A 24,840-nucleotide genomic window follows, 5' to 3' on the forward strand; every position below is an offset into this window, starting at 1 on the left:
TTTCTAAAATCTTTTTTTTGCGATTTTCCCTTCAAATAAAAGGGGCCTGCCTCCCCCTGTCCTCATATTTTATATTTCACACACGCACATATACAAGTTGATATATGGAAATAAAAATTAATACATCAGATCCATCATATTTATTGGCCAAAAAAAATCCATCATATTTGGGTACATTTTGTTCTTTTAATCAAAATCGGGAACTTTTTTTCATTATAGATTTGTTATTTTATACGAATAATTATTTAGTGATGTTGTTGATTTTATGATCTAACTATTAAAATATATACTTTATTTTTAAATTATCAATTTTCAGGATATAAATTATTTTTCAAATTTATAAATGTTTAAAAAACATCTTACAAAACTGAAAAATATTCTAAAATCAGTCACGTTCTTACTTTTCAAAACTTGTAACAACAACAACTTCAAGAAAAATTTATAATAATTTTTTTAAAATATGATAATAATTTCTATATTTGAAACTAAAATTTTTTAAGTAAATTTTTTACGATAATAATTTTTCAAATATGTTTTGGGAAGGCTATTGGTCACCATGATTCGTTCTCAAGTGAAACCCAATTTGTAGCCAGGGCACGGGAGGGAGTTTCCTTCGGGGCGAAAAGTAAGGGTTAAAAATATTTAAAAATAGATGCTTCGGCTCGCTACGCTTTTCTTTGCACAAGTGTTTAGACTTCAGAGAGCCTCCGTCTACGTGCTCTCAAAGCCTCATCTGCTTGCCCGGCCTGGTCAAAGAAATAAAGAAACGGAACAACGCATTATTTTCTTGCTTTCGATTCGGAACAGAAAGTTAAAGGGAAGAAAAAGCACTCAATTAGCTATTTGCCTCGTTCTCATCCTTATTTCCATCTTTACTCGGGGCCGCTTGCCCTTTTTATCTCTTTTTCCGGCGCCTATCTGGGATTCGTTTTTATGGATTCCCCCTTTTCTCTTTTGGGTAATCCTTCTTTTCTTTGATCCAACTCCCTTCTGCTTTTGCTCACTATTCTTGTTTTCTGTTTCCCGGCTCTTCAAGGTTTCTTGATATACGATGGACTGAATTTTATTTGCAGCATCCATTCGTGTATTTAGTATTTCACGTTGAGTCTTCATTCCATGTTCAATTTCTGAGGCAAGTTTCGGTGAGAGAGGGGGGTAAATTTCTGAACCATGTATTTTAATTAACAACCCTTATAAGTCTCCAATCGAAGCCAGGATTCAGGTGGATCGACCCAACTGATCGGCTGCATGTCATTGATTTTGGGTTGTTAGGTTCTCTGTCCGAATATTAAAGTCCTCCTCAACAAAAGCTTGATTCCACTACTGCCAATCTTGCACAGTTATGTTTGGTAAAAGTTTACCCATCTTTCTGTTTACTTGATGCGACACTTTTGTTGGTACCACAGGTTAAACTGACGCAGGCATGGCTCTTGACGGAAGAGTTAACCCAGATTGTTCATATGCGGCAAATCCATACCATGAATGCACTGAAACTTGCTTGAGAAAGATCAGGGAGGCCCCGCCACAGAACAATAAAAAGAGTTCAGGTCAGCTCAATTCTGGCGTCTCTGCTTGATAGCATTTTATTTATATGAAGTGAAACATCACCTTTTGCGTTGCCGGCGACCGTCCTGAAACTTTTAATTGTATTTTGGTTGGAATAATATAAAATAAATATGAATTCAACAAGAGCGGCTCGTGGCCATTTTCTTTTCGTGAAAAACTCTGACGATTGTGATAAAGACGATTTGCTATGCTTTCTTTCTCGTTTGTTAACATATTTGGGATTATATAATACTTAAAGATGATAAGCTTACAATTTTATAACGGATGATAAGCTTGGAAAAAATATAAATGACGAAAAACGAACCTGCTCAGGTTGCCAATGTGGTAAATTGCTACAAGTGAATGCCAGAAAATGAATCAGGTTTTACCCAATTTTTGTCTTCTATTTAAGGATATCACCAGTGGCTTACAATTTTCACCTTTGTAATTAGATTAGATGCACTTAACCCACAACAATACGTCTTCTTGAAGTGAATTTCGTCACCCGGTTATATTTATTATAGCACGACCTATATTTATTTATTGTATCCCATGTATCTATTCTGTCTTTATATTCTTTCTATATACACAATTTCGAAGGAAGCCGTTTAAGCTGTTCACTATACATATTGCCACACATGAGCTCTGTTTGGGCCTCTGTCCTTGATACTTTTCTTGGTTCCATTTCAAATTAAAATTTTCCATCCTCTTCCTTCCTATCTATTTAAACTCCCTTTTGTACAAAAAGAAAAAAAGATCCTGTCCAATCTCAAGTATCATGTCCGATGCAAGGGACAGGATTTTAGTTTCTTTCTCTGTTTTTTTTGGTTGGCAAAACTATGAAAGAAGGGTGACCGGAGAGTTATGTCTTGTTCCACTAATGCATTGAATAAAAAAGCTGTTCTGCTTCCTTTTAAAATGTAAGCCAACCTCCTTGATATAAATGAATTTGTATCACGACAACAACTATGATTGTTTTGAAAGTGGAAAAGGGCCGGCTTGAAGAAGGAAAAAGAACAGTGATACCACTGGATATAATTTATCTGTTTGTGCTCAAATGATAAGAGCATGATTGACATTCTAATTTTGATTTAAATGTTCCCATGATAATAAATGAGGTGTCTTTGACAAAATATCCTACCATCCATCTCATAGGTTTGAAATATCTTGATGAGTTGATTAATTTGTCATCTAAATCAAACTTCTAGCAGGGTTCGTCTAATCTGTTTGACTGGTTTAAATATTTTGCTATATTCAGATCATTCATATCCAAGGGGCTTTCGCATAGAATGATTTGTAGTTATTGACTCCAGTCCATTTTAATTACAGGAGTCATTCCTTTGAAGTTTGGATGGAAAAAGAAGCTAGATTCCAAGCCACAACCTCCTGTTATAGACAGAACTCCAGCTTCGAAAGTCAGGGCAAGTTATCCCTCTGAAAAGAAAAAGGCGGAGACAAAATCCAATGAGCGCATTTCTTCTGAGCCAGTTTCTACAAAAAAACATATCCAAGATGTGATGGTAGTGGCCTTTTCTTTCTCATGCTCTATAAGCACGCCCTTGTGTGTCTTTTATGGCCAATACAGACCCACCCATCTTAGCGTTATATTGAACTTGTGTCCTGCACTTCCGTTTCTTGGCAGCCTATCTATCAAAAAGATCAAGCAAAGGATGGAGTTGAGCAGTTTGGCAATAATCACACCCAAACAAATCAAGAAGATGAAAGAAAAGCTCTGGATAAAGTTGTTCCATGTGCCTATGCTGATGATACAGGCGAACGTCTTTCTGCTTCAGCTGGTAGGTTATTGGATTTTAGTTTCTCAGGTGTTAGTCTGACTAACGGTGATGAAGATAGCGAGGGAGAGACGGAGTCTGTTGCTTCTGAACCCCGTCTTCCTGTCGGAGGGTACCGTGTAAGGGAAAGCTATGCTCCTATTTTGCGCTCTATTCTAAACAAGTATGAGGATATAGGAGAGAGCGTTCAATTAGAATCAGCTGTCATGCGCACATATTACATGGAATGTGTATGCTTTGTTGTGCGAGAGTTACAGACCACCTCAATAACGGAGTTCACAAAATCCAAAGTCAAAGAACTGATGGCTATCCTTAAGGATGTCGAATCTGCTCAAATTCAAGTAGCCTGGTTGCGAAGCATACTCAATGAAGTTGCTGAATATATTGAACTGATCAATAGGCATCAAGCCACGGAGATGGCCAAGGCCCACTCTGACAGTGAAATAGAATCATTGAGGGAGGAGCTTGAATCAGAATCGAAAACATTGGCTCAGAAAGAGCAGGAGGTTGCTGCTATCAAAAACCGAATTGCTGAGACCCGAGATCGGTTGAGGGAGCTGGAGTTGAGGTCTTGTGAATTGGACAAGAGCATGTCGATGATCAAGTCCAAGGTTGATAGTCTGGATGGCAGATCCTTGATCGAAGATCTATTGTAGTAGAAATTGCATATGAATCGTGTTTGATTGCGTTGGACTGGTAGATCATTAATGAATCATAGGACGCATGTAAGCGCTATTTTGCAGTTGGTCAAACGCATGATTTACGCGTTTAGGTAATATTGTAAGATTTTCACGTTATATTGGGGGTGATTGCCGTGGGGTCAATCAGTAATCACGTAGATATGGTTTGAATTTGGCGTAGTATTTGTAAAACTAGATTGAATAATATAGGCTACTTAAGTGTTTCTTATGGAGTGCAGACAATAACTTATGCTAGATTGTTTTTGAAACTAGCATTCATACCGGTGTGGTGCACGGGATAAACAAAGGAAAAAATTTAATGACTTGCTGAGAGAGAGAAAACAGGAAAATATGAGGAAGACGCTCATGATCGACACCAGCATGCCAATAATCGGAGAGAGTAAATCTACCAAACAGAATAGCAAAGCGGAGCAATTATCGCTTTCTCCCAATTCCCAAAGAGCATAAGCTCATTAAGATGTTTCGGGCTTTCAGCTGAATGGTTAATTCCTAATGTTCGTTAAATGTATTTTCAATTAGGTTTCGTGTGAACGTCATTTGAGGGTAAACGAGATCGTGATGCCCCACGTCAAACTTCGTTTGATATTGGGCATCATTCTGAAAGAAGCAACGTAATGTTTCTTCTTCTTGTTCAATCCTTTTCTGTTATTTTCGTTTGGTCAGCTTAGCCTGTCAATCCTTATCTGAGGTCCCCGTCAATTGAAAACTAAAACACACACGAACAAGCTCAGTAAACCTTCCAAAGTATTGGATAAAACCCGGAAATATTTTTGTTTTGCAAATGCATCATGTTACTAGACTATATAACTATATTTCGAGTGATCATCATTATCTTTTTTTAAAAGCTCTGCTTTCATATTGTGACCCAAAGAAAAAAAAAAAGGCTCTGCTTTCATAAAAGTAAATGTAAAGGCTCCTTTTCACCATCTCTCAAGATCTACGTACAGCCGGGGCGCTTCTAGATAATTGTAATGATGAAATACCTGCTTGTTCTTCTTCTTGTTTTTTTTTTCCAAATGAAAACATGAAACACATCACAGGAATTTCTAAGTGCGAGGAAAAAAACAGCAAGGAAATGATCACCACAACCTTCACCTCCTGAGATGGATGGAGGCTGATCAAAGGTTAAAAAGATATTTAATCTATGATGAGCAGACTTGGATGAAGCATCTGCACAAGCTAAATTTTCCCTATCGACTAAAATCAAAATAAATATGTCACCCTCTTAATTGTGAGCACAATAAAATCTAGTTTCCAAAATGATATCACTGAGAGAAAGGACGGTCCTCCCTGAAGTTCCCAGTGATCGGGTTGATAGCCCGACAAATGACTTTCGTGTTTGCATCCCATACTTATGATCCCTTTAACTTCCCCAGTAGCAACGAGACATGTATTCGCAAAAGTAACGGAAACAGCTTTGGTGTTGCGGCGGTGACGAGTACTGGAATGTTGATCACCATAACAAAATCTGTGTGATTCAAACAAGACATTTTTTAAAAATAAAATTAAATCTTAACTGTTCATATTAAATTTGAACGATTGACATTTGATGGACATTATGCTACTTATCGCAACCATAAACACCAAAATTGTTCCAGTAATGTATAAATGCACAAACATTGATTATGCAATTTCAAAAGTTACACTGCCCAAAGTTGCCCAGGAACGAGATGCGCAAAATTAACTACATTTTATAAGTTTTAATTAACTACTTTATATAATGCGCAAAATTAACTATATTTTATAAGTTTTAATTAACTATTTTATATAAATAAAGAAAGTTAGTTCAAATTATTTTGTTATAAATTCTCAAAATTATCCTTAATAAAATGATTAATTAGTAAAAAAATAATAATAGGAAGCATGATAAGGGCTGGATGGAGCACTAATATTAGGATTAATACAAATTTTAATCCTTCAAGTTTGTTCTAATTTTGGTTTTTGTTTTTTAAATTTCAAACTATAAGTTTTGGTCCCTTAACTTTTTTTAATTTAAAATATTGGTCTTTATAACCTAATAAAAATTGGATTATTTTGCTCCTGAGAGATTAAAACCAAAATAAAAATAACTTTTAAGGAATGAAAAATTATATTAATTCATAATATTAATAATATGTTCAAACACTACGCCGAAGTCTGTCACGCCTCGTGCAGATGTCAGGCCTGGCTTTGACCGTTATTTAAAAAGCCGACGCAACCCCCTTTCCCTCCACACACCCCAGCTGTAATTCTCTCTTCTCCTGGCTTTGTGATTTTTTTAACTTCAGAACTCACGGATGGTGGAGAACGATAATCATAGTTAAAGGGACTAACAAAACAACGAAAGAAGCTCATTAAGTTATGCCAAGAGAAAAGATACATCTCGATTTCCATGACCATGGACAAATGATCGATTCACTTCCAAAGCTAGCAACACCAAAATGAGTTGTGAAATGAAAAGAAAAGGATGAGAAGAGGATTGTGATTCGTTAACATCATCCCGTACCCACCCACACGTACGGAGCAAACGAATAAATGACAAATTACATCCCATTTTATCAGCGTATTTGATTGTTGGCCTGATAAATTAGCTAGCTAGCTCGGTTGCTTCTGAAGGATCCCAGCGCCTTGATTGCTTCTGCCCTCAGTAGGCATTGGTGGTAAGCCGCCGCCGCCACCAATGCTCCCACAGATGGACCAACCCAGAAGATCCGCTGTAAACCACATAGCACACCTCGTTATCAACTCATCACGCTCATCTAATCAACTGTATACATCATAATTAACATGTTAGTAAAGCAAAATCATACATGGTCGTCCCAGACTTTGTGGTTGTTGTAGATGACAGCAGCACCAAAGCTCCTAGCTGGGTTTATACCGGTTCCGGGGACGGGAATGGTAGCCAAATGTTCCATGAAGAGAGCAAACCCAATTGGCAGCGGGGCCAGAGCCCGTACCAAAGAATACTCATTCAAAGCAATCAAATTTTAAGTAGTGCATGGTTATTATTATGAATTAGGCACAGGAACATGTGAGTCTCGGGCAGTTCTCTTGGGGTCAGTGGCGGAGAAGACGGTGCAGACAAGCAGAAAGGTGCCAATAATCTCAGCACCCAGAGCAGTGCCCTTGTTGTAGCCTTCAGACACAGTTGGCTCCTCCACTGAGCGACTCGTACGAACGCTTCATCAACGCCTTCACTAACCCAACACCGCATATGGCTCCCAAGCACTGCGCTGCCATGTAAGCTACTGCCCGAGTCAGCGACACTTTCCGAGCCAACAACAACCCAAACGTCACCGCGGGGTTGACATGACCACCTATACATGCATATTTACCAAATCAAACGGAAATCCTCGACAAGTCGGTGTAGGAATCGCGATGATGAGGAATTACTATTATTATTCTTATACGGGAGATGCCGGCGGTGCAGTAGACGAGGACGAATATCATGCCGCCCAAGGCCCAAGCGATGCCGAGAATGCCGACGCCATCGCATGGAGATGACTGTTTGTTGTGACCGATGATGGTGGCGACAGTGATGTAGAGGAAGAGGAGGGTGGCAACGAACTCGGCAATGAGAGCTCTGTAAAAAGACCAGAGCTTGAGCTCAGCGGGTAGCAGGAGGAGGGTCTACGTAGTCTTTGCCATGGTGGCGGGTTCGGCCTTCTTGGGCTACTTCCTTGGACATCTCGCGCTATCTCTCCGAACGCTCGCGTGGGTAGGTGAAGATTCGTGTCAAGAGAGCTTTGTTCGAGTCTTTGCAAGGACTCTCGATGAGCCGCAGTCCCGCACAAACACGAAGGCTTATACTATATTCTCTGCAAAAAGACGGCCTTTTTCTTTCAAGTTCATATCAGATGCATTACTTTCACTTTGAATTCTACTTAGCAGCAGACAAAAAGTGAATCAAAATAGTCAAATAAAATTTTCATTGGCGATATTAATATATGAAGTCAAATTTACAGCAAATTAATTATTTTTAACCACAAACAGTGCAATCAACTTTTCACACTAACCAGCGAAAATTGGATTTAACAAAAAAAAAACTAGTCCCCTACATCATGATAAACTAAGGTTTGAATTCCTAATGGGAAAGAGTAAAAGACACCCACATTTAGCACTGCTTTCAATGTGCATAGAAATAAAAACTTTTCACACTACATACATGTATTCCCCTAAGTAGAAATTAGAGAGCTCCGGATATGATTTTCGTGCATTAAGTTTCCACTGCAAGGAAGAGGAGAACACGTGCGGAAATAAAAATGCAATATTTATCATTATTATTTGATAATAATTGAAAAAACTAGTGCTGTATTTTGATTTGATTTTGCATTATCGGTGGAGGTTGCATCTGCGCGTAAATATGCGCAATTATACTTGAAATAGGTCTTTTAAGCAACAAGCAGGCGAGTCCCAAGCGAAGGCAAAACTTGAACTAAGCGGCCGCTGTTTGGTTGATGGAGGAGGGATCAAAAGCCGAAAGCCAAACATAGAAGACAGGTTTGGTGGTCCCGGAAGCTGGAAACTCTGTTGAAGTAGAAGCCCCTACGTCACTGACCTGCATCCACAGTCATGTGGCAGTGGCAGTGATGCGGTTGGATACAAACAGAGTTGATGCTAACATACAACTGAGCAATTAACAATGCTGACGAAAAGGGCAAAAGTGAAAAATGGCATTGAGAGTTGGGGTGGCTGCTTCATGCATAAGCGGCAAAAATACAAAGAGGGCCGGAACGCAAGGTCAGACCCCGTCCATTCCATAACTTCTCCCGCCCTTCTCGCATTGAACTCTTAACACAGCAAAAATTATTTCATACACGTGAAAATGTTTCTTGTGTTCTTGAATTAATAAAATTTAACAATAATATTCCTCTGATCCTAAATATGCTACAAAATAAATTTTATATTTAAGAAAAGGAAGAATATTATTTTTCTTTTTAAATGTTATCTCAGTCCTTGCTATCCATCAGTCACGTCAAGTTATCCGCCCAAGGTGAAGGCATGTCACTTGTGGACAAAGCGTGTCACTATCCAGTGGATCTGTAAGGTAGAAAAGTATTAACTCAACTGGGATAAGGCTAGATTAGTGGCAATCAAGTTTGCAGTATAAAGCATAAGCACCGATCACTTACCAAGTTACTTTTAGGTGTGGAGCAGTAAAATCCTTCGACGGCGATGACGGCCAAGTTAGAGGACACAATTACAAATATACTCAATGAGTGCTTTCCCATCCACTCCAACGCACGTGTCAAACGTCTGTAACCATGAACATCCACCTGCGAAAACACTTGATCACCAAACATCACAACGTATGGCTGGAACAGTTTAGTAGATTCGAGAAAGGAAAAGTTGACAGATGTCAGTTTGACAAAGTTGTTGACAAACATTTTATCTAAGATCTATGCACAAACAAATAGAATGCGTCAGTTATTTGCCTCTAATCTCTCTGCATTCATTAGAATCACTTTAGAATTAAACAAGTCAGAGTCGCAAACTCTGATCTTCAGGGATTTACAGAAATGTGGTTCTTAATTATTGAATTTACCGCAGAAAGAAGACAAGTCTGAAATTTGGAAGAAAAAAACGACAGGCGGCCATCAACAGAACTTGTCAATCTGGAAACACAATGTCTAGTTGGATTACACTGTAGCTGAAACTTGTTTATATAGAAGTTCTGGTTACTCAATAGTCCAACCATGGTAGTTTTTCATATTCTTAATAGATCCTCAAGAATTGTACTCTGCGTTCCAGGATGAAAATATCAGAGAAATTATATCATCCTATCACTTAGAACTCACCAAAAGATATAAAGCACTGAATGTGATTCCAGAAACTGCAGAAGTCACCAGCATATAACTTACTGTGTACAACGATTTATTTAGAGGGATGCCTGAAAAGGAGGATAAGTAGTCAATGTACCATTTTCAGCGGCAACACCGAATATAGAGAAACTGATTGGCCAAAAGCCCAAACAAAATGAAGTTGTCTACCAACTGATCAAAGTGCACACCTACTAGAGCCATAAACAATCCAAGCGCCAAAAATGAAACGGAAAACCACATCCAGATCTTTAGGCGCCCTTTGTGGTCCTACAGTGCAAGTATGCAGGAAAGAAAAAGGTTAGATCCACCGTACAATCAGCGACAGGGACAGGAATATTTAGAGCTACAATTTATCGTGAAGGAGGCAGACGTTCGGTGCCAAAACAAGGTACAAGTGCAAATAGATTATAAGAGCATAGAGAGTCTTCCATGAGTTTTAAATTAATGAACTAGCATCATTAACATTGCAAAGATATTTTATAAGCCAGTGAGGTTCAGTAAATTTAACCGTGATGTTACTTACCTGTAGACGGGCAAGAACATGACCATATTGAAGTCCTATAATACATGAGACTGCAGCCGTTAAGGAGCTGAGAGCAAGATAACAATAAACTGGCCTTCAGTAAATCAATATAAATGTAATATAATGAGCACCAAAGAAACGAAAAAGGCACGTTGCCATATAGCATTATGTATCGATTTAAACAAGTTTATCAATGGCAAACTTCCTAAGCAGAATCATTGAAGCATTGAAGAACCTAAACTCCAGGAGAAATTAACAGATTCTTATCAATATCAACAATATACTCAGGACTCGAAGTAAAAGCACCGTTCAAATTTTTCATTTTTTGTTGAAAAACCATCAATTGCTGCAGGAAGACTCAGCTTAAAGGGAAATTTCCGAAAGTTTGATCTTAAGCAGTTACATGCTTTGGCTGCACATATGTTGGCTTTTGCTTTACTTCTCACAAAATTTCAAAGTGAAAAAATAATTCCATTAGGTCATTAACCAAAAAATTAGAGCACATCAATCAGCAGAAGCAGCGCAATATAAGATCAGCGTGACTCTCAGAATGTTAAGAGTGCAGAAGAATAAATGTGCATGAATTTATATATAGAGATCCAAGGATAAAAACCAAAACAATAGAATGGCCACCTTAATATGCCTTCAGGGTCAAAAGGAGCAAGACACCATGAGGGTGCACTGTCTGAAATTCGGTCACTAGCAGACATCTTACACTCCTGGAATTTTGATAATCAGTAAGGCATTAATGTGTCTTCCTAGCGCTGTAGATAACTGAAGAAAGAAAAAGAATCAGCTGCCCAAACCTTGAGATTTCTGTAAACAGGCTTTCTGTACAGATGGTCAAGACCAAGAACGTAGCGATCAATCATTGCAGCAGAATTACAAGCAGGTCCAAGATCACCTCTCACAGAACAATTCACCTGTTATCAAGTCGAGAACAATGCAAACAATGTCACTATATGCATTTCAAATTAAAAAGATATCATAGTTGTATAAAGAAAACATCAGAGTTCAAAATATATTCTAAATGCGTTGATGAAGGGACTATTTTTTCTGCATATAATGAGCATTGGATAACTATCCTCAGAGTTAAATTTGATAATAACTCAAGTAAGGAAAGCAACATTGGCTGTGGGCATTAACATTAGATCATCCCTAAGAAGTAGCGTGATTCAAACTGTAAACGCATTTTCTTCACATAATTTAGAATGGTCCCTTGAACAACTGGCTATCCCCTGAGCTCTTTCTGCAGGTCATGTAGGTCAGGTCCAAGATAAAATGCACAAAAGGCACGGCCAAGTTGATATTACGGGGAAGAAAGGGAAGATTGAGAGCTTAGTGCTGAGCTTACTCTCAAAGTGTAAGTATTGCCGTCATTTATTGGGTGAGGAGAAGAGGTCAAAGCTGATACTTCAAATTGCCAATCTGGAACATAGAGACCATAAAGTAATCCTGTGTAAATTGCCAACAGTAATGCCACAATAAACCTACATAAAAGAAGCGATTAGGAATATCAAGTGATAGAAGAAGAAAAAACTACATGAAAAGAATATGAACACCATTTATTGATTGTGTTAATTCATACGTCTAATGATATGGCCCATTAATAGCTAAAAATATTTACAATGAGGTAATATTATTAAATGTAGATGCATCTTCAAGTTATGGCAACTAGCACGCACATACGTTCTAATTTTAGTTATCATCGGCCTGCAAGTTGCCTTATTGATCAACAAACGATGATTCTGGTTTTGAGACGATCTTAAATGCTGTAGTCAGTGCTTTTGGATTCCAATGTCTTAGAGAACAAGGGAAACAGACACAGAGGCCCTCAAATATAAAACATTAAAAGCAGAAAGGACATGATAGCCTTACCAGTGCTTGTAATAGCTCCTGAAGAAACCAATTTCTGTCCATCTTCTACCTGGAAGCCAAATCTCACAAAGAGCAGCGGCAATGTATCCAAGAGATATCCTCTGGATTAATTGATCGTAATGTCAAATTTATTAATCCACTAATAGCTGTTATACAAGAATGAAATACAGACTTCTTGTATTTATTTGTAATCAATCTATTAATGAAGAAATTCTCTAAGAGATTGAATAAAGGATTTCAGACCTGTAAAATCCCCATCCACCGTATCTTTTCCAAGTCAACGCCGTATGTCAAGGAAGTGATTCCATGAAAATAGCCACCTGAAATGAACAAGATATCTCAAATAAATAATGGAGATGACCGAGGCACCTGCTTTTACAGTAACGAAAATGAATAAAATCTGCTTTAATCAATCACGTTTTCTTATACAAGGGGAAAAATATATTGACTGACATAAGACATTCATTTTTGGACCCTATCTCATAATCGCAGTCATATATAATTATGCAATGCCACCCTCTGGTTCATCCTGGTAGAATTTATAAATGAGAGAAGTGAAGTAGCTGATTGAAACCAAGGGATGACCGCTTTATGAACAAAAATATTACCTTGAAGAAGGATGCCAAGAAAAAAGAGTTTCACAGCTCGAAGTACAGCTTTCCATGTGGCTCCTCCTTTCTGTGGGCCTCTCTGACCTTATGCAAAGGGGTAAAAACTTTTGTTCCATTAACTATCCATCCAATTAATGTTTTCCGAAATAAGCAAATGTAAGAAATAAATGGGAATCAGTCCATGAACTAATAAACTGCACGACTTAAATGCCTCCTATCAGCACTGAATGGATGGCAGTGAGAAAAAACTTTAAGGAGAGGGGCAAAAAAAAAAAAAAAAAGCAAAAGAAAGAAAAAGCTGAGATATGAGGATGCAGAATATAAAAGACTCTTATTGGTACCTTATAAAGAAGGGCGAGAGAAACGCCAGCAATAAAGAGAAAGAAAGGCATGACAAAATCCGCCAAGTGAACACCATTCCAGGGGCAATGAGCGATGATGGGGAAGAGTGAGCCGCCATAATCGACCAGCATCATCAGCTGAAAAACAAAAGGAAAGATGACACTTAGGAAGCCAAACAAAGAAGAGAGGGGAGAGGCGTTGACTAAATACTTACGAAAACAGAGAGGCCGCGGAAGACGTCAAGGGAAGCGACTCTGGCAGCTCTGGGAGGAACAAATAACTGAGGCGGCTCAGAAGAATCGCCGGGAAGGCCCTTTGGCTCGTCCATACTGTCGACCAAGCTACAGGCAACTTTCATCCGTCAAAGCAAGAAACATCCATTAAGGCGAAACACAGAAAACTGGAAAAGCATCCAAAAGCGTCTCCCTTTTTTTTTTTTGAAGAAAAAATGGGTTGAGAATTTGGAGAATGAGCAAAGAGGGAATCAAGAAGAAAAAGGCCGTGGGAAGCGTACTGTAGCGAGTGGAGTATGGATTTGAGTGTGTGTCTGGTGCTGGTCAGTTGAGTTTGGTGGGTATATATTCTCAGCACCCACCCATCTACCAAATTGCCAACAAGCAACACTTCTGATCTTTTTGCGCTTTCGTGGCGTCTACTTCTCCCCCGTGCTGTTTGTGCGCGGAGTCAGGGAGAGGTAAATTGCGTTTATTTATTAACATTGAAATTATTAATTTTGAAAAAAAAAAAGAATTTACTGAAAGAACGTTACTCCATAGTTATTTATGCTTTTGATATATAAAGTATTAAAAATAGCAACTTGCACTATTTAAATAATTATTGAGTTGATCTTAATCTTAAATATAAGATTTATTTTTCATATTTATCAATTTTTTTAAAGCATTTTTATTGATAGTTTTGTAGTAAGAAAAGAAGAAATGATATTAAAAAGAAAAATTATAAAAATATATCATATTTTTATAATTAACTAATTTATTTAAATTTTTTATTCTAATAAATTAATTAAATATGTTTTACAGTAATCATTCAAAAAGTAATATAAAATTGGCTCAAGGTCTTGTGAAGCCATTGGCGGCCGTCGAAGAGGCAAGGCGCTAGCTGATTGGCTGCCACGAAAAAAAATGAGAAAACCAATTAGAGCGGAAACGAAAAAATTCCTTTTCGGTGGACCATTCGCTTATTATGTTTGTTTTGAGCCTAATGTTCATCATCTTGTCGCTTCCATAATTTTTAATGCGTCCCCCGTATGCTCATACAGTCCACTTAAGAGGCACTAACATTCACTGCAAATTCATCTTTTTATTCAATAATTTACCCAACACTATGTGAGTAATAAGCAAATGATGATATAATTTCAATTGGCTAATTAATGTTTGCCATAGAAACAATAGAACCAATTTTAATGCTCATTATAGTGATAAGCACTATGATACTCGTAAATCTCAACTATTTAAATTCAGTATGAATAGTTGAAATTTAATATTTAATATTTTTATTTTAAAAAAAATATTTTTTAACAAGTATATGAGACAAAATAAATGTAATATCTTAAATGTAAGTTTTTTAAAAAATAATTGTTTTATTAAAAATTAATAGTTAAAAATTTTAAATTTAGACAATTAAAATTATATCTTAACGATTTAGATTTCACCGTAAGGATCATTAATGGGCATACAACCTAGTTTCAAAACAACCAGTCAACTAATTGAAAAGCTACCAGAATGTTCATATCAATCAACATGCGTGTTCACTTGAAAATAAATTAGTTTAAACAACAGTACTGGGATACACGCAAACTTATACGACGCTCAGTGATTTCCCCCCCCCCCTCCCCACTCCTTGCAATTTCTTTTTTTTTTGAATTACAAGGCAAGCATTACACTTGAAGGTTCAAAACAGAAAACATTAACCACTAACAGGCGACGCAGCTCCCTGGCTGGAGCTTTCCCAGTCGAGTCTCAATTGGTCTCGGCATATGCTGATAGGTTCCTGGTAACTCCTTGCAATTTCTAAGCGGCTACTTTAAGGTCTAATATTATATTGAACCCCCTACGGAGATGCAAGAGTCATGAATTAACTTATTCATCGTACGAACGACCCAAATAGTAACCACAGCCTACCGAAAGAACACGAGTTCCTGAATCGGATTTTACTCCTCCGGTTCTTATTATAAGACCCAATTTGACTTTTTATTTGGTCCTAATTATAAGACTCAATCCATTTTGTCTTTTATATTTATGCATTTTTTTCCAAGATAATCCTTCTAATAATGATAGTTTTAGCCAATATACTTAATTAGCAAGGATATTTTAGGAATGACAACACTTATTTATTATAAATAACCAACTTAACTTACTTCCTTAATCTCCTCAAATAAGTCAATTGGGTCTTATAATTAGGACCGGAGGAGTATTTCAACATGAAACTCACTCAACGTTCTGGCTGAAAAAAAAATTATGATTAAAACGAACTCGATTTCACTTAATTGTCATCCATAGTCTCGCATTTTTTTTGATTCATCAATTAAATAAGAAATTGAGCCAGTGATGCTTTTTTATAAAAAGTTCAAAAAGTGTACAAGTTCAGAATTTTTCTAGTCATATAATAATGTCTTCACGATGTCTTTCAAGAACCGAGTCAGTAATTTTTTAAGATTAATATAATTTTTTATTTTTAAATTTACTCTCATTTTAATTTTGATCTTTTAAATTTTAAACCACAAGTTCTAGTTTTTTGAGTTTTTTTCTATCTAAAACATTAATAGTTATGATTTATTAAAAATCTCAACCATTTTACCATTTAAATAATTAAAATTTATTATTTGAAATTCAATAAACTAAAAGCAAAATCCCTGAAAACTTAAAAGATTAAAAATTGTATTAACTATTTTTTTTAAAAAAAGGAGAGGATTTCAAAATAAAATATTTTTAAATTTCAAAAATTCAAATCAATCTTGCTTACTATATTTTAATAATAATTAACAATATTTAAAAAACAAATGATAATACATTTTTATAATCATTAGGGATTTAAAAATTTTAGAGGCTTTTTTTTTAAATTCTCCCAAAAAAAAGCATTTTTCTTTCTTCTTCTTTTGCTTGGATGTGATGTGACAACTATGATTCTTTTAAAATTTAGGATGGAACTTAGTCCCCATGTTATTCATATGGGGGAAAATGAAAACAAAAGAAGAAGAGATTGCATAGAGCCCCCAAAAAAAAATCCAATTCAAAACTTGTATATAGTATAATTATTAATAAAAATTACATTTTAGACTAACATTAATTATATGTTAATTTAGATAATAATAACCATTATTATGATTAATTATAAATCTAATAATCCATGAATGAATGAATAAATTTTGATCAAATCAAAATCTACGAATCAATCAAATACTACCTAAAAGTGATATATAATAGATTCAACCCAACAGGATATAATAAAATAAGGGTTAAATTAAGAAAATTACTCATAGGATCAAGGTGAAAAAAAATTAAATACAGACAGGTTTCTAAATTTCATTTAATTCTAATAAGTTCAAATGGATTTAATATTTGTAAGTTTGAGTTGCAAATTACACAACTCAACTTATAAACACAAAAGCCTGACTTATATAAATATTAAATTATTACTTATGAACAACACAATTCGATTTATCATATTATAAAATGTGAAATTAATCTAAACGGGGCGGAGGACACGCCAATCAGTCAATTGTATATTGAATAAGGATCATTCGCATTATTGCAATTCGGTTTTACTGTATTGAAATCTAAAGGGAGAATCTGAGATAAGCACACAATCAATAGTTAACACTCTTCCTATCTTTAATATAGACCTTATTATTGAATTGATTTTAGTATTCCTATGATCCTTAATCATAATCAAGTAAGAGTGAGAAAGAATATTAAAAAAGATGATTATCATATTTTAAGAAAAAACAAATTATATTTATTATAATTAACTAATTATCTAATTTCGTTAATATAATCAAATTAGTTAAATACTACCTCTGATTCTTAATGTAAGATCCATTTGATTTGTATTTTGGTCACAGAAATAAAACTCTAATCTATTTTATTTCTCATATTTATTTATTTTTTCTAAGGTAATCCTTATAATAATAGTTATCTAACCAATACAGTTAATTAGCAAAAGATATTTTAAGAAATACAACACGTATTTATTACAAATAACTTAGTTAACCAATTCTTTTAATCTACTCAAATTAATCAATTAGTTCTTATTTAAGTGCCGGAGGTGATACATCTTATGTTAAGAATGGGATAAATATGACTTTTTAAGGTTGATATTTAGTTCACATCCCGCGTGTTGATTTCTATTTTCCCTTTTGGAGTTAAACTACTTGAAAGAACACGAATTAATCATCACAAAGCAGAGCAATTGCACGAATATAAATTTATCTTTTATTATTTGATTTGCATATAATCTCAAGTTAAATTAATTCGAATATATCAAAACCTGTAATAGAATTTATATATGTTGGTTTTTTAATAAAATATGCAGATGTATCTTAAGTTTTTTTTATTTTCAAATTATCAATATACAATAATGACGTATAAAAATATATTGAAGATAAATATACTATATATATCTGGTCCTTGATATAAAACCTAATTGATTAATTTGGAAATATTAAAGAAATTAGTAAACTAGTTATTTGTAATAAATAGGTGTTGTTTTTTCTAGAATACCCTTGCTAATCATCTGTAGTGAGTAAAACTACTATTTGATATAACATTTAACAAGGACAACTACTACAAGAACTACTTTGAAAAAATGATAAATATAAGAAACAAAGTAAATTGAAATCTTATATTTAAAATCAAATTAACTGTAAAACTAGCTCCTATAGTAAGGACCTAAGGTAGTATTTTATATAATTTACTAGTTTTTCTTAAAATTATTATAGTGAGCGCATGGTCTCATTTTTTATATTTTAAATTTTTCTAACAAAAATTATGACGATACCAAGACAATTAAACAAGGAGGAATTACAATTAAGTCTTATAGAAGAGAAATAATTATTAAAAAGTCCTAATAACAAGCTCAACAGTCTATAATAACAAGTTTTATAGTGAAAATGACAACTTCTGAAACTTGTTTTTCAATTGTTTTCCTTGTTTGGAACCTCATTATAATTCTCCCATTAAACAATGTCGTGCATATAACTATCGAGATATGAGTTAAAACTTAAGATATTAGTGACAGTCTTATACTCATATGATGTAAAAAGTAAAAACTTGTTACACGGCCGCATTATCCAAACCGCATGAATCATACTTCAATGCAGGAGCAAGTTACAACAGTTTAGTTATCTCACAGAAATAATGATTTATACTGTTTGATAATGCCTCTAAATAATTTACAGTATAAAATTCCATTAAGCTGCACTATTTTGCAGACCATGTAACTTTATATTACAAAGCCAAACGAAGAAAACAGTGAATTAACCTGTATAATTTCTTTAAATCGTTATTCGTTGTAAAACTTTAAGTAATAATCTGGATCGTTATACCATCTGCACGGAAGCTTTATCAGTTATTTATCCTATAGGTTCTCTTTCTCGTTTCATTTCTGTGCCTCTACATTCTTCTGCAGATAGAAGCCATGGATAGGCTTCTATCGTCGTCTTCTCCAACTCCTCTCAAGTTGAGTCTGAAGCCTTCGACTCTTCTCATACGAACCTCTCGGTTTGACTGCTCTACTCGCATTTTCTCCTCACCAAACCGTTGCCACTGTAGACGGGTCAATTCCATTTCTTGTAAACGCGAAAGCCCTCCTTCATTACCGACTAACACCCCCTCTTTTGCTTCATCCCAGCTACGCAATAATTTAAGGTCTCCTTCCTCTTCTGCAGCCCGTTTTTCCGACAGTCTGACGCCCAAATCCCCAATTCTCAATCAGATTAGGAATGGAGCTTTTCAAAAACGAAAGGTATTTAGTTCATGGGGCCATTGTCATGAAAGGCCGATTTCCCTTTCTAGGTGTTTATGCAATGATCGGTTAAGTCTTGCGTGCATATACTGTCAGTCCACTGCTTCAGTTGTTTATGATTTATTTCTCTTTTGTTGTTTGTGTTCGTTGCATTGTTGTTCAAGACAATTGTATAGTTACAGGAGAGATTGAAATTGACTATAGAAGTTTGTCCTATTAGAAAGCATGACCCTGGGCTGCCTCTGCTTTGAGATGGCATCATTTTGGAGCGGATGAGGTTTAAAGATTACGAACTTGTCAAAAGGAAATTGCATACTGTGATTTCAATCAATTTCTGAATTAATACACTGAATTGTACTCTTCGGGTCTGTTTTTTTTCTGTTGATGCAGAGAGCGTCTGACATCTGTTTGCTGCTCTGTTTCAAATCATCTGATTGCTACTTGTAGATTAGCAAATTATACGAGCATGGCCTATTCTGTTATTTTTGAGCAAAATAATATAATGAAGAAATGCGATTATTTTTTTATCTTAATATATTACGGACCAAGTGGGCTTGATTACCAGCTTACATATATTATGACCTGACTGATGATGCCTGTTCTGTATGACTTAGATGCTGCAGATTCTTTTATTGTTTGGTTCTACCCTACTTTGGGAGTCGGGGACTGGGGCATCTGGTAGGCTTGTAGCTGATTTCCATCATAAGCTATTAAACTTATTAGTCTTTTCAGTTTTGACATGGCTGAGCTAGGGTCAGAAATTACCTTAGCGATGCTGCTAGATAATGATAATGATCAGATGTTGAATCATGCATGACTGAATCAGAAAAATTAGGTATTTAGTGAATTTTGCTGGATAGTTACTCTTTTGAATTGGATGGGTTTGACATTTTGATCTTGATCATTTTTCTTTGGTGAAATTCATGATAACCTTTGGTTGGAAGGGTTTATAGAGACTGTTAGTGCTTAGGTAACTATAGTGCATCACGTAGCAGTGCCGTATGCCAATAGAAATTTACTAGATTGATTGTGCTCCATTCAAACCCCTTCAACATCCAAGTGGAACGTTGCTTACTATTCGCTCAGAATTGACAGGGTTTATTAAAAGTTGGTCTTTACACTTTTTTTTTCCCTCAGGCTGTAGCTGCTCAGACGTTTGTAATACTCTCTGCTCTTGTTATGATCTTACTCCAACCAACTTTTGCACCATCAGCTATGGCAGCATTTCATGCTACATCAAAGACAGGTAGTCCTGCTGCTGCTGCGGTTGGTAGGAAACTAATCCAAAGTGAGCTGCTAAGTAGTGCATGGACCGGTTTCTTCACTGGTTGCTTGCACACGTTATCAGGGCCTGACCACCTAGCGGCTTTGGCTCCACTGTCCATTGGTCGTACCCGAATGGAGAGTGCTGCTGTTGGAGCCCTGTGGGGTTGTGGCCACGATGCTGGTCAGGTCATCTTTGGCTTGATATTCTTATTTCTGAAAGATCGGCTTCACATTGAGGTTATCCGAACTTGGGGCACAAGGGTGGTTGGGCTTACCCTCCTTGTGATTGGGGCTATGGGAATTAGGGAAGCTTCAGAAGTGCCTACCCCATGCGTTGCCTTAGAAAATGGTGAATGTGACGTGAGTGCGTATGAAGCACTTGAGAATCCAACTGTAGGAAAGAAGAAAATCGGGTTTGCTACTTTTGCTACTGGGATAATTCATGGTCTGCAGCCCGATGCATTGATGATGGTCTTGCCTGCACTTGCTTTGCCTTCTCGCTTGGCAGGTGCTGCATTTCTTATCATGTTCTTGCTTGGGACAGTAGTTGCAATGGGAAGCTATACAGTTTTCTTAGGTTCATGTAGTCAGGCTCTAAAGGATAAAGTACCTAGAATAACTGAGAAACTCACTTGGGTTTCTTCCCTTGTTGCAATAGCCCTGGGATTTGCCATCCTCATTAGCCAGTTTTTTGGGTATAGCCTTTATTAATGCATCGTTTAAACAGTCTCTATTTTTTGAAGCATATTAATGGAGTCAAGAGAAAGCAAGGGATCTGAGCGATATTGGATAGTTTAGAGCAAGTCTATTGTTCCCGCAGCATCTGAGATTGGTTGCTGCCATGGTCTATATTGTCTCGGGTGTGTATAACTTCGTCTACGTAGGTTCAATGAACTCTTCTGCATGTTTGCCTTTAAGTTCTTCTTACTTGCACATATTTCATTTTTCATCTTTTTTCTGTCCTGCTGTACACTCTCAGAAGAATTATGGCCCAACCTCAGGCCTTAATAGCAATATGCAGATGCTTAAATATTTCATAGCTTAATCGGAAGTGGAAAAGGGTGAAGGAGAAGTGCGTGAATCATATGAAGAAAATAAAAGAAAGAGAAAAGGGGTAAATTTTGTTTTATAATTATCCAGTAGATTTATGGAGATGAAAAGCGAGGAATTAGCGTCTAACTACTTCAAGTACTCTTTTCAACAAAAATCTCCAAATAACTCCTTAATTATGATTAAAACATGTTGCCCCTTGTGTAATGGTGCCCAGGAATATATCCTCTCCGCCTCCTAAGATGGAGCCTTTCAAACCAATTCTCACAACAATAACTTTTCAATTCAATCAAATCTCGTTTTTGCCTGTTGGTAAATGACGAAGTCACTTTTGTGGTGGTGGCAAGAGTAGAGTCGGTGAATTTTATTTCACCACCGGTGAAAAATTCGCCCTGAGATTTGCTGGACCCATCAGATCATGTGGGGGGGAAAAACAAGGTGAAAACTATGGATCGAATAGGGTTTTAAAGTGAAGACGAAAACCAAAAAGGGTTCTTTTTCACTGTGGATTTGCTATGCCTGGCTTATCTTCATCTATCGATATATCGAAGTTGTATATTTTGGACTCAGCAAAGCAAGAAAACGGGGGGGTAATAGAAATTGGAAAAAGCGATAAATTTTCCGGAAGAAAAGATGTTATCAGATTAGTTTGGTGGCCTTAAGCATAAATTACGTCTAAATACTCGAAGCCCCGAAATCCTTATGAAGAAAAACCTCCGAAAACAACCGAAAAAAAGGAAATTTATGAACAAATGCTTCCTAACGAGTAATCAGACGGTTAATCTATCTGAATATCTCTCAATTATTATTTTTTTGGTTGCCATGTACATGTATTTACTTTTTCCCGGAAAATAAGCCTAGAATATCAAAGCCTCTAAACTGGCCTTCTTAGGCATTGTGCAGACGGGGCAAGCCTGGAGAAAAGGCTCGCAAGCTTTGCAAGCACAAAGGTGTCTGCAAGGAAGGAACAAAAAGCAGGCCATGGCACAATTGCAACTTTTGCAAGCGAAAGCGGCCATCTCTCTCCCTTTCTGTTCATCATCGTCTTTTGCTTCTTCCTCCATCTGCTTGTAATCTCGTCCGCTTTCGTCCCAGCAGGATTGTGCCTCATCTGCCCATACATTGTTGAAACTACAGTAAGCCGTTTCTTTCATCTTCTCTAGTGAGTTATTTAGCGATAATATCATGGCTTCACTCTCCAAAGCAGCTCTCCGCCATGCTTGATTCTCTGCTTCTACTCTGTTTAAAAGATATTCTAACTCCGTCCTTTTCTTTGCTGCCCGAGCAATTTCTTCATCTTTTTGCCCCAGCGAAGTGAGCATGCTTAAATCCACCGCGTTCAATATCGTCGCCAGTTGTTGCTTTCTCTGCTCTTGCAATTTGATGCTCAGTTTCTCACCCTGTTACAACAACCAAGTTAACACAATTTTCCAACTCGTTGGCATGAAACAGAGTATTCTGAATACATCAGATAAATCAGAAGAAGTTGACGAAGGCAGGAATACCAGCAACCTGCAATTTGATGTAATGATCAATCTCATGATCGTGGTTTACAAATTGAAGAGCCGAGGTTTGAAAAGTAGGAAGTGAAGGGGGATGATTGATATCCAAGTCGTTATTTGATTTTGAGGCAGAAACAAGAAGATTGGGGTGAAGCATGTCTGGGTGCATCAGCGGGTCACTGAAATACTGTTGTGGTTGCTTTTGGGGAGGGTGAAAACAGGAGTGAGGGAAGGCAGCGACAGCACAAGCATGGAGATTAATCAAGTCCTGTGAAGTTTGTGGGAGCCCAACTTGAATCGCCATGTATACCAAATACCAAAGATCAAAAACACAAACTTTTTGCCAAGAGATGTCTTTCAGATTGGGTGAGGGGAGATGGATATGCGTGAAGATAGTCACTAACAAGTTTGAAGGAGGAAAAGGGAGCAAGGGATTAGTAGGAGTTGCTTCGCAAGTGTGCGTATATATATATAATGGAGATTGCTGTTGGGGTGTCTGTCTATAATATGTTCTGAATGTGAAGAGAGAGAGACGAATTCGCGTTGTCAGATTCATGCCCCCACCAAATCCTCCTTATCTTTTACCCATTCCTTCATTTAAATTATCAAATTCCTATTTATCATTGTCAGGCCCCAGTCTGTGTCGTTTCCATGTTAAAACCTGTACGTGTCTACTTTTTGGCCCAAAAAAAATATCACATAAACAACAGATCTACGCAATTGCTGTGATTTCCGCAATAAATATGCTCAAATCATTTTGCTGTTATTATTTTTTTGGCCAGCAACAATTCATTGATCCTAAATAGCGGAGGACGGCAGAAATACCAAGTTATAATAGCTAGTCGGTGGTTCATACTTGGGGGGAAAAAAAAAAAGCCCTCAAATCACGTCCACGCGTTAACACTGATAATGATCTGAACTAAATTTTAAAAATAATTTCAGGTTCGTGGTTAATAAACTTTGTTTGGTCAACAACTTTATAAACTTTACTTTTGTAATCGTTGAGCATATATGCGCGTGTTTTATATACTGATGATGGCGCAATTTTTTAAAAGGAAAAAACGCTATTGGATTGAGTAGATGATGAGATCAATCAATTTGTTTAACTAGCGATAAGATCCTCTGTAACAAGCAGCAGCATGAAAATTTAATTAGATAATATAACTTTTGAAAAAAATAAATAGAATTTTCACAAGTCCCCCTACGAAATTTTAGTTATGTATATAATATTATCTACGTATGATGCATATTTAATCTTAGTCTTAATCTGAGTCATTCCAGTTAAATTTAGACGCATAAAATTTCCCCATATTTTAACGTTAATATCTTAGATATTTAATCACATATATAGTTAATTCTTAATCCAATCAAATCAAAACAAATGTCTTTCTTATCCAGTGCTTATTTTACAACTCTTTGATTTGATTTTAAACAAGTACTGACTAAGTGTTCGAATATCAAAGTTCTCTATCCTGTTCAAACTCTGAAAATGGCAAGCTAAACAGCATAATATTTTGAGTAATATATACTCCTCCGGTTCTTAATATAAGACCTATTTAACAAATTTGATTAGATTAAAAAAGTTAGGTAAGTTAGTTAATTATAAGAAATGTGATACGTTTTTTTTAAAAGACTATATTATTTTTCTTAATACCCTCTCTTTTTCTTATACCTGATTATGGTTGAAGGAATATCTATAGGGGTAATGTAGAGAAAACTGATAAATATAAGAAATGAGTCTTATATTTAGGATCAAAACCAACTTGATAATTGAGTTCTATATTAAGGACTTGAGGGTTACACACACGAGTAATGCAATTTAAAACAAGAATGGGAAACTAGTAATTAT

General features: G+C 36.2%; 3 protein-coding genes and 1 pseudogene across 7 annotated transcripts; 2 read left to right on the forward strand and 2 right to left on the reverse strand.

Moving 5' to 3' along the window:
* Positions 1 to 702: 702 nt before the first annotated feature.
* On the forward strand, positions 703 to 4,247 carry LOC114723654 (uncharacterized). 5 transcript variants are annotated; one of them, XM_028909868.1, is made up of 4 exons: positions 703 to 1,272; positions 1,407 to 1,547; positions 2,875 to 3,065; positions 3,188 to 4,247. In XM_028909868.1, exons 2-4 carry the CDS (start codon positions 1,424 to 1,426, stop codon positions 3,992 to 3,994), a joined length of 1,122 nt encoding a protein of 373 aa, XP_028765701.1. In that variant the 5' UTR covers positions 703 to 1,272; positions 1,407 to 1,423; the 3' UTR covers positions 3,995 to 4,247. The 5 variants fall into 5 exon arrangements, with proteins under 5 accessions (XP_028765701.1, XP_028765702.1, XP_028765700.1 ...); XM_028909869.1 differs by having other exon boundaries at positions 703 to 1,155; XM_028909867.1 differs by having other exon boundaries at positions 704 to 958; positions 1,074 to 1,547.
* A 2,112-nt stretch (positions 4,248 to 6,359) lies between these two features.
* On the reverse strand, positions 6,360 to 13,702 carry LOC114723610 (uncharacterized; annotated as a pseudogene).
* Positions 13,703 to 18,793: 5,091 nt separating this feature from the next.
* LOC114723608 (uncharacterized) lies at positions 18,794 to 21,471 on the forward strand. The gene is made up of 2 exons (XM_028909806.1): positions 18,794 to 19,173; positions 20,311 to 21,471. The coding sequence occupies exons 1-2, from the start codon at positions 18,847 to 18,849 to the stop codon at positions 21,148 to 21,150; spliced, it is 1,167 nt and encodes a 388-aa protein (XP_028765639.1). The 5' UTR covers positions 18,794 to 18,846; the 3' UTR covers positions 21,151 to 21,471.
* A 788-nt stretch (positions 21,472 to 22,259) lies between these two features.
* Positions 22,260 to 23,493, reverse strand: LOC114723609 (probable BOI-related E3 ubiquitin-protein ligase 2). The gene is made up of 2 exons (XM_028909807.1): positions 23,002 to 23,493; positions 22,260 to 22,889 (listed from the first exon to the last, which is right to left on the reverse strand). Exons 1-2 carry the CDS (start codon positions 23,293 to 23,295, stop codon positions 22,347 to 22,349), a joined length of 837 nt encoding a protein of 278 aa, XP_028765640.1. The 5' UTR covers positions 23,296 to 23,493; the 3' UTR covers positions 22,260 to 22,346.
* Between the last annotated feature and the right edge of the window lie 1,347 nt (positions 23,494 to 24,840).

Source organism: Neltuma alba, unplaced genomic scaffold, assembly GCF_004799145.2.
Source record: "Neltuma alba isolate B1F8T4 unplaced genomic scaffold, ASM479914v2 tig00012148_pilon, whole genome shotgun sequence".
NCBI lineage: Eukaryota > Viridiplantae > Streptophyta > Magnoliopsida > Fabales > Fabaceae > Neltuma > Neltuma alba.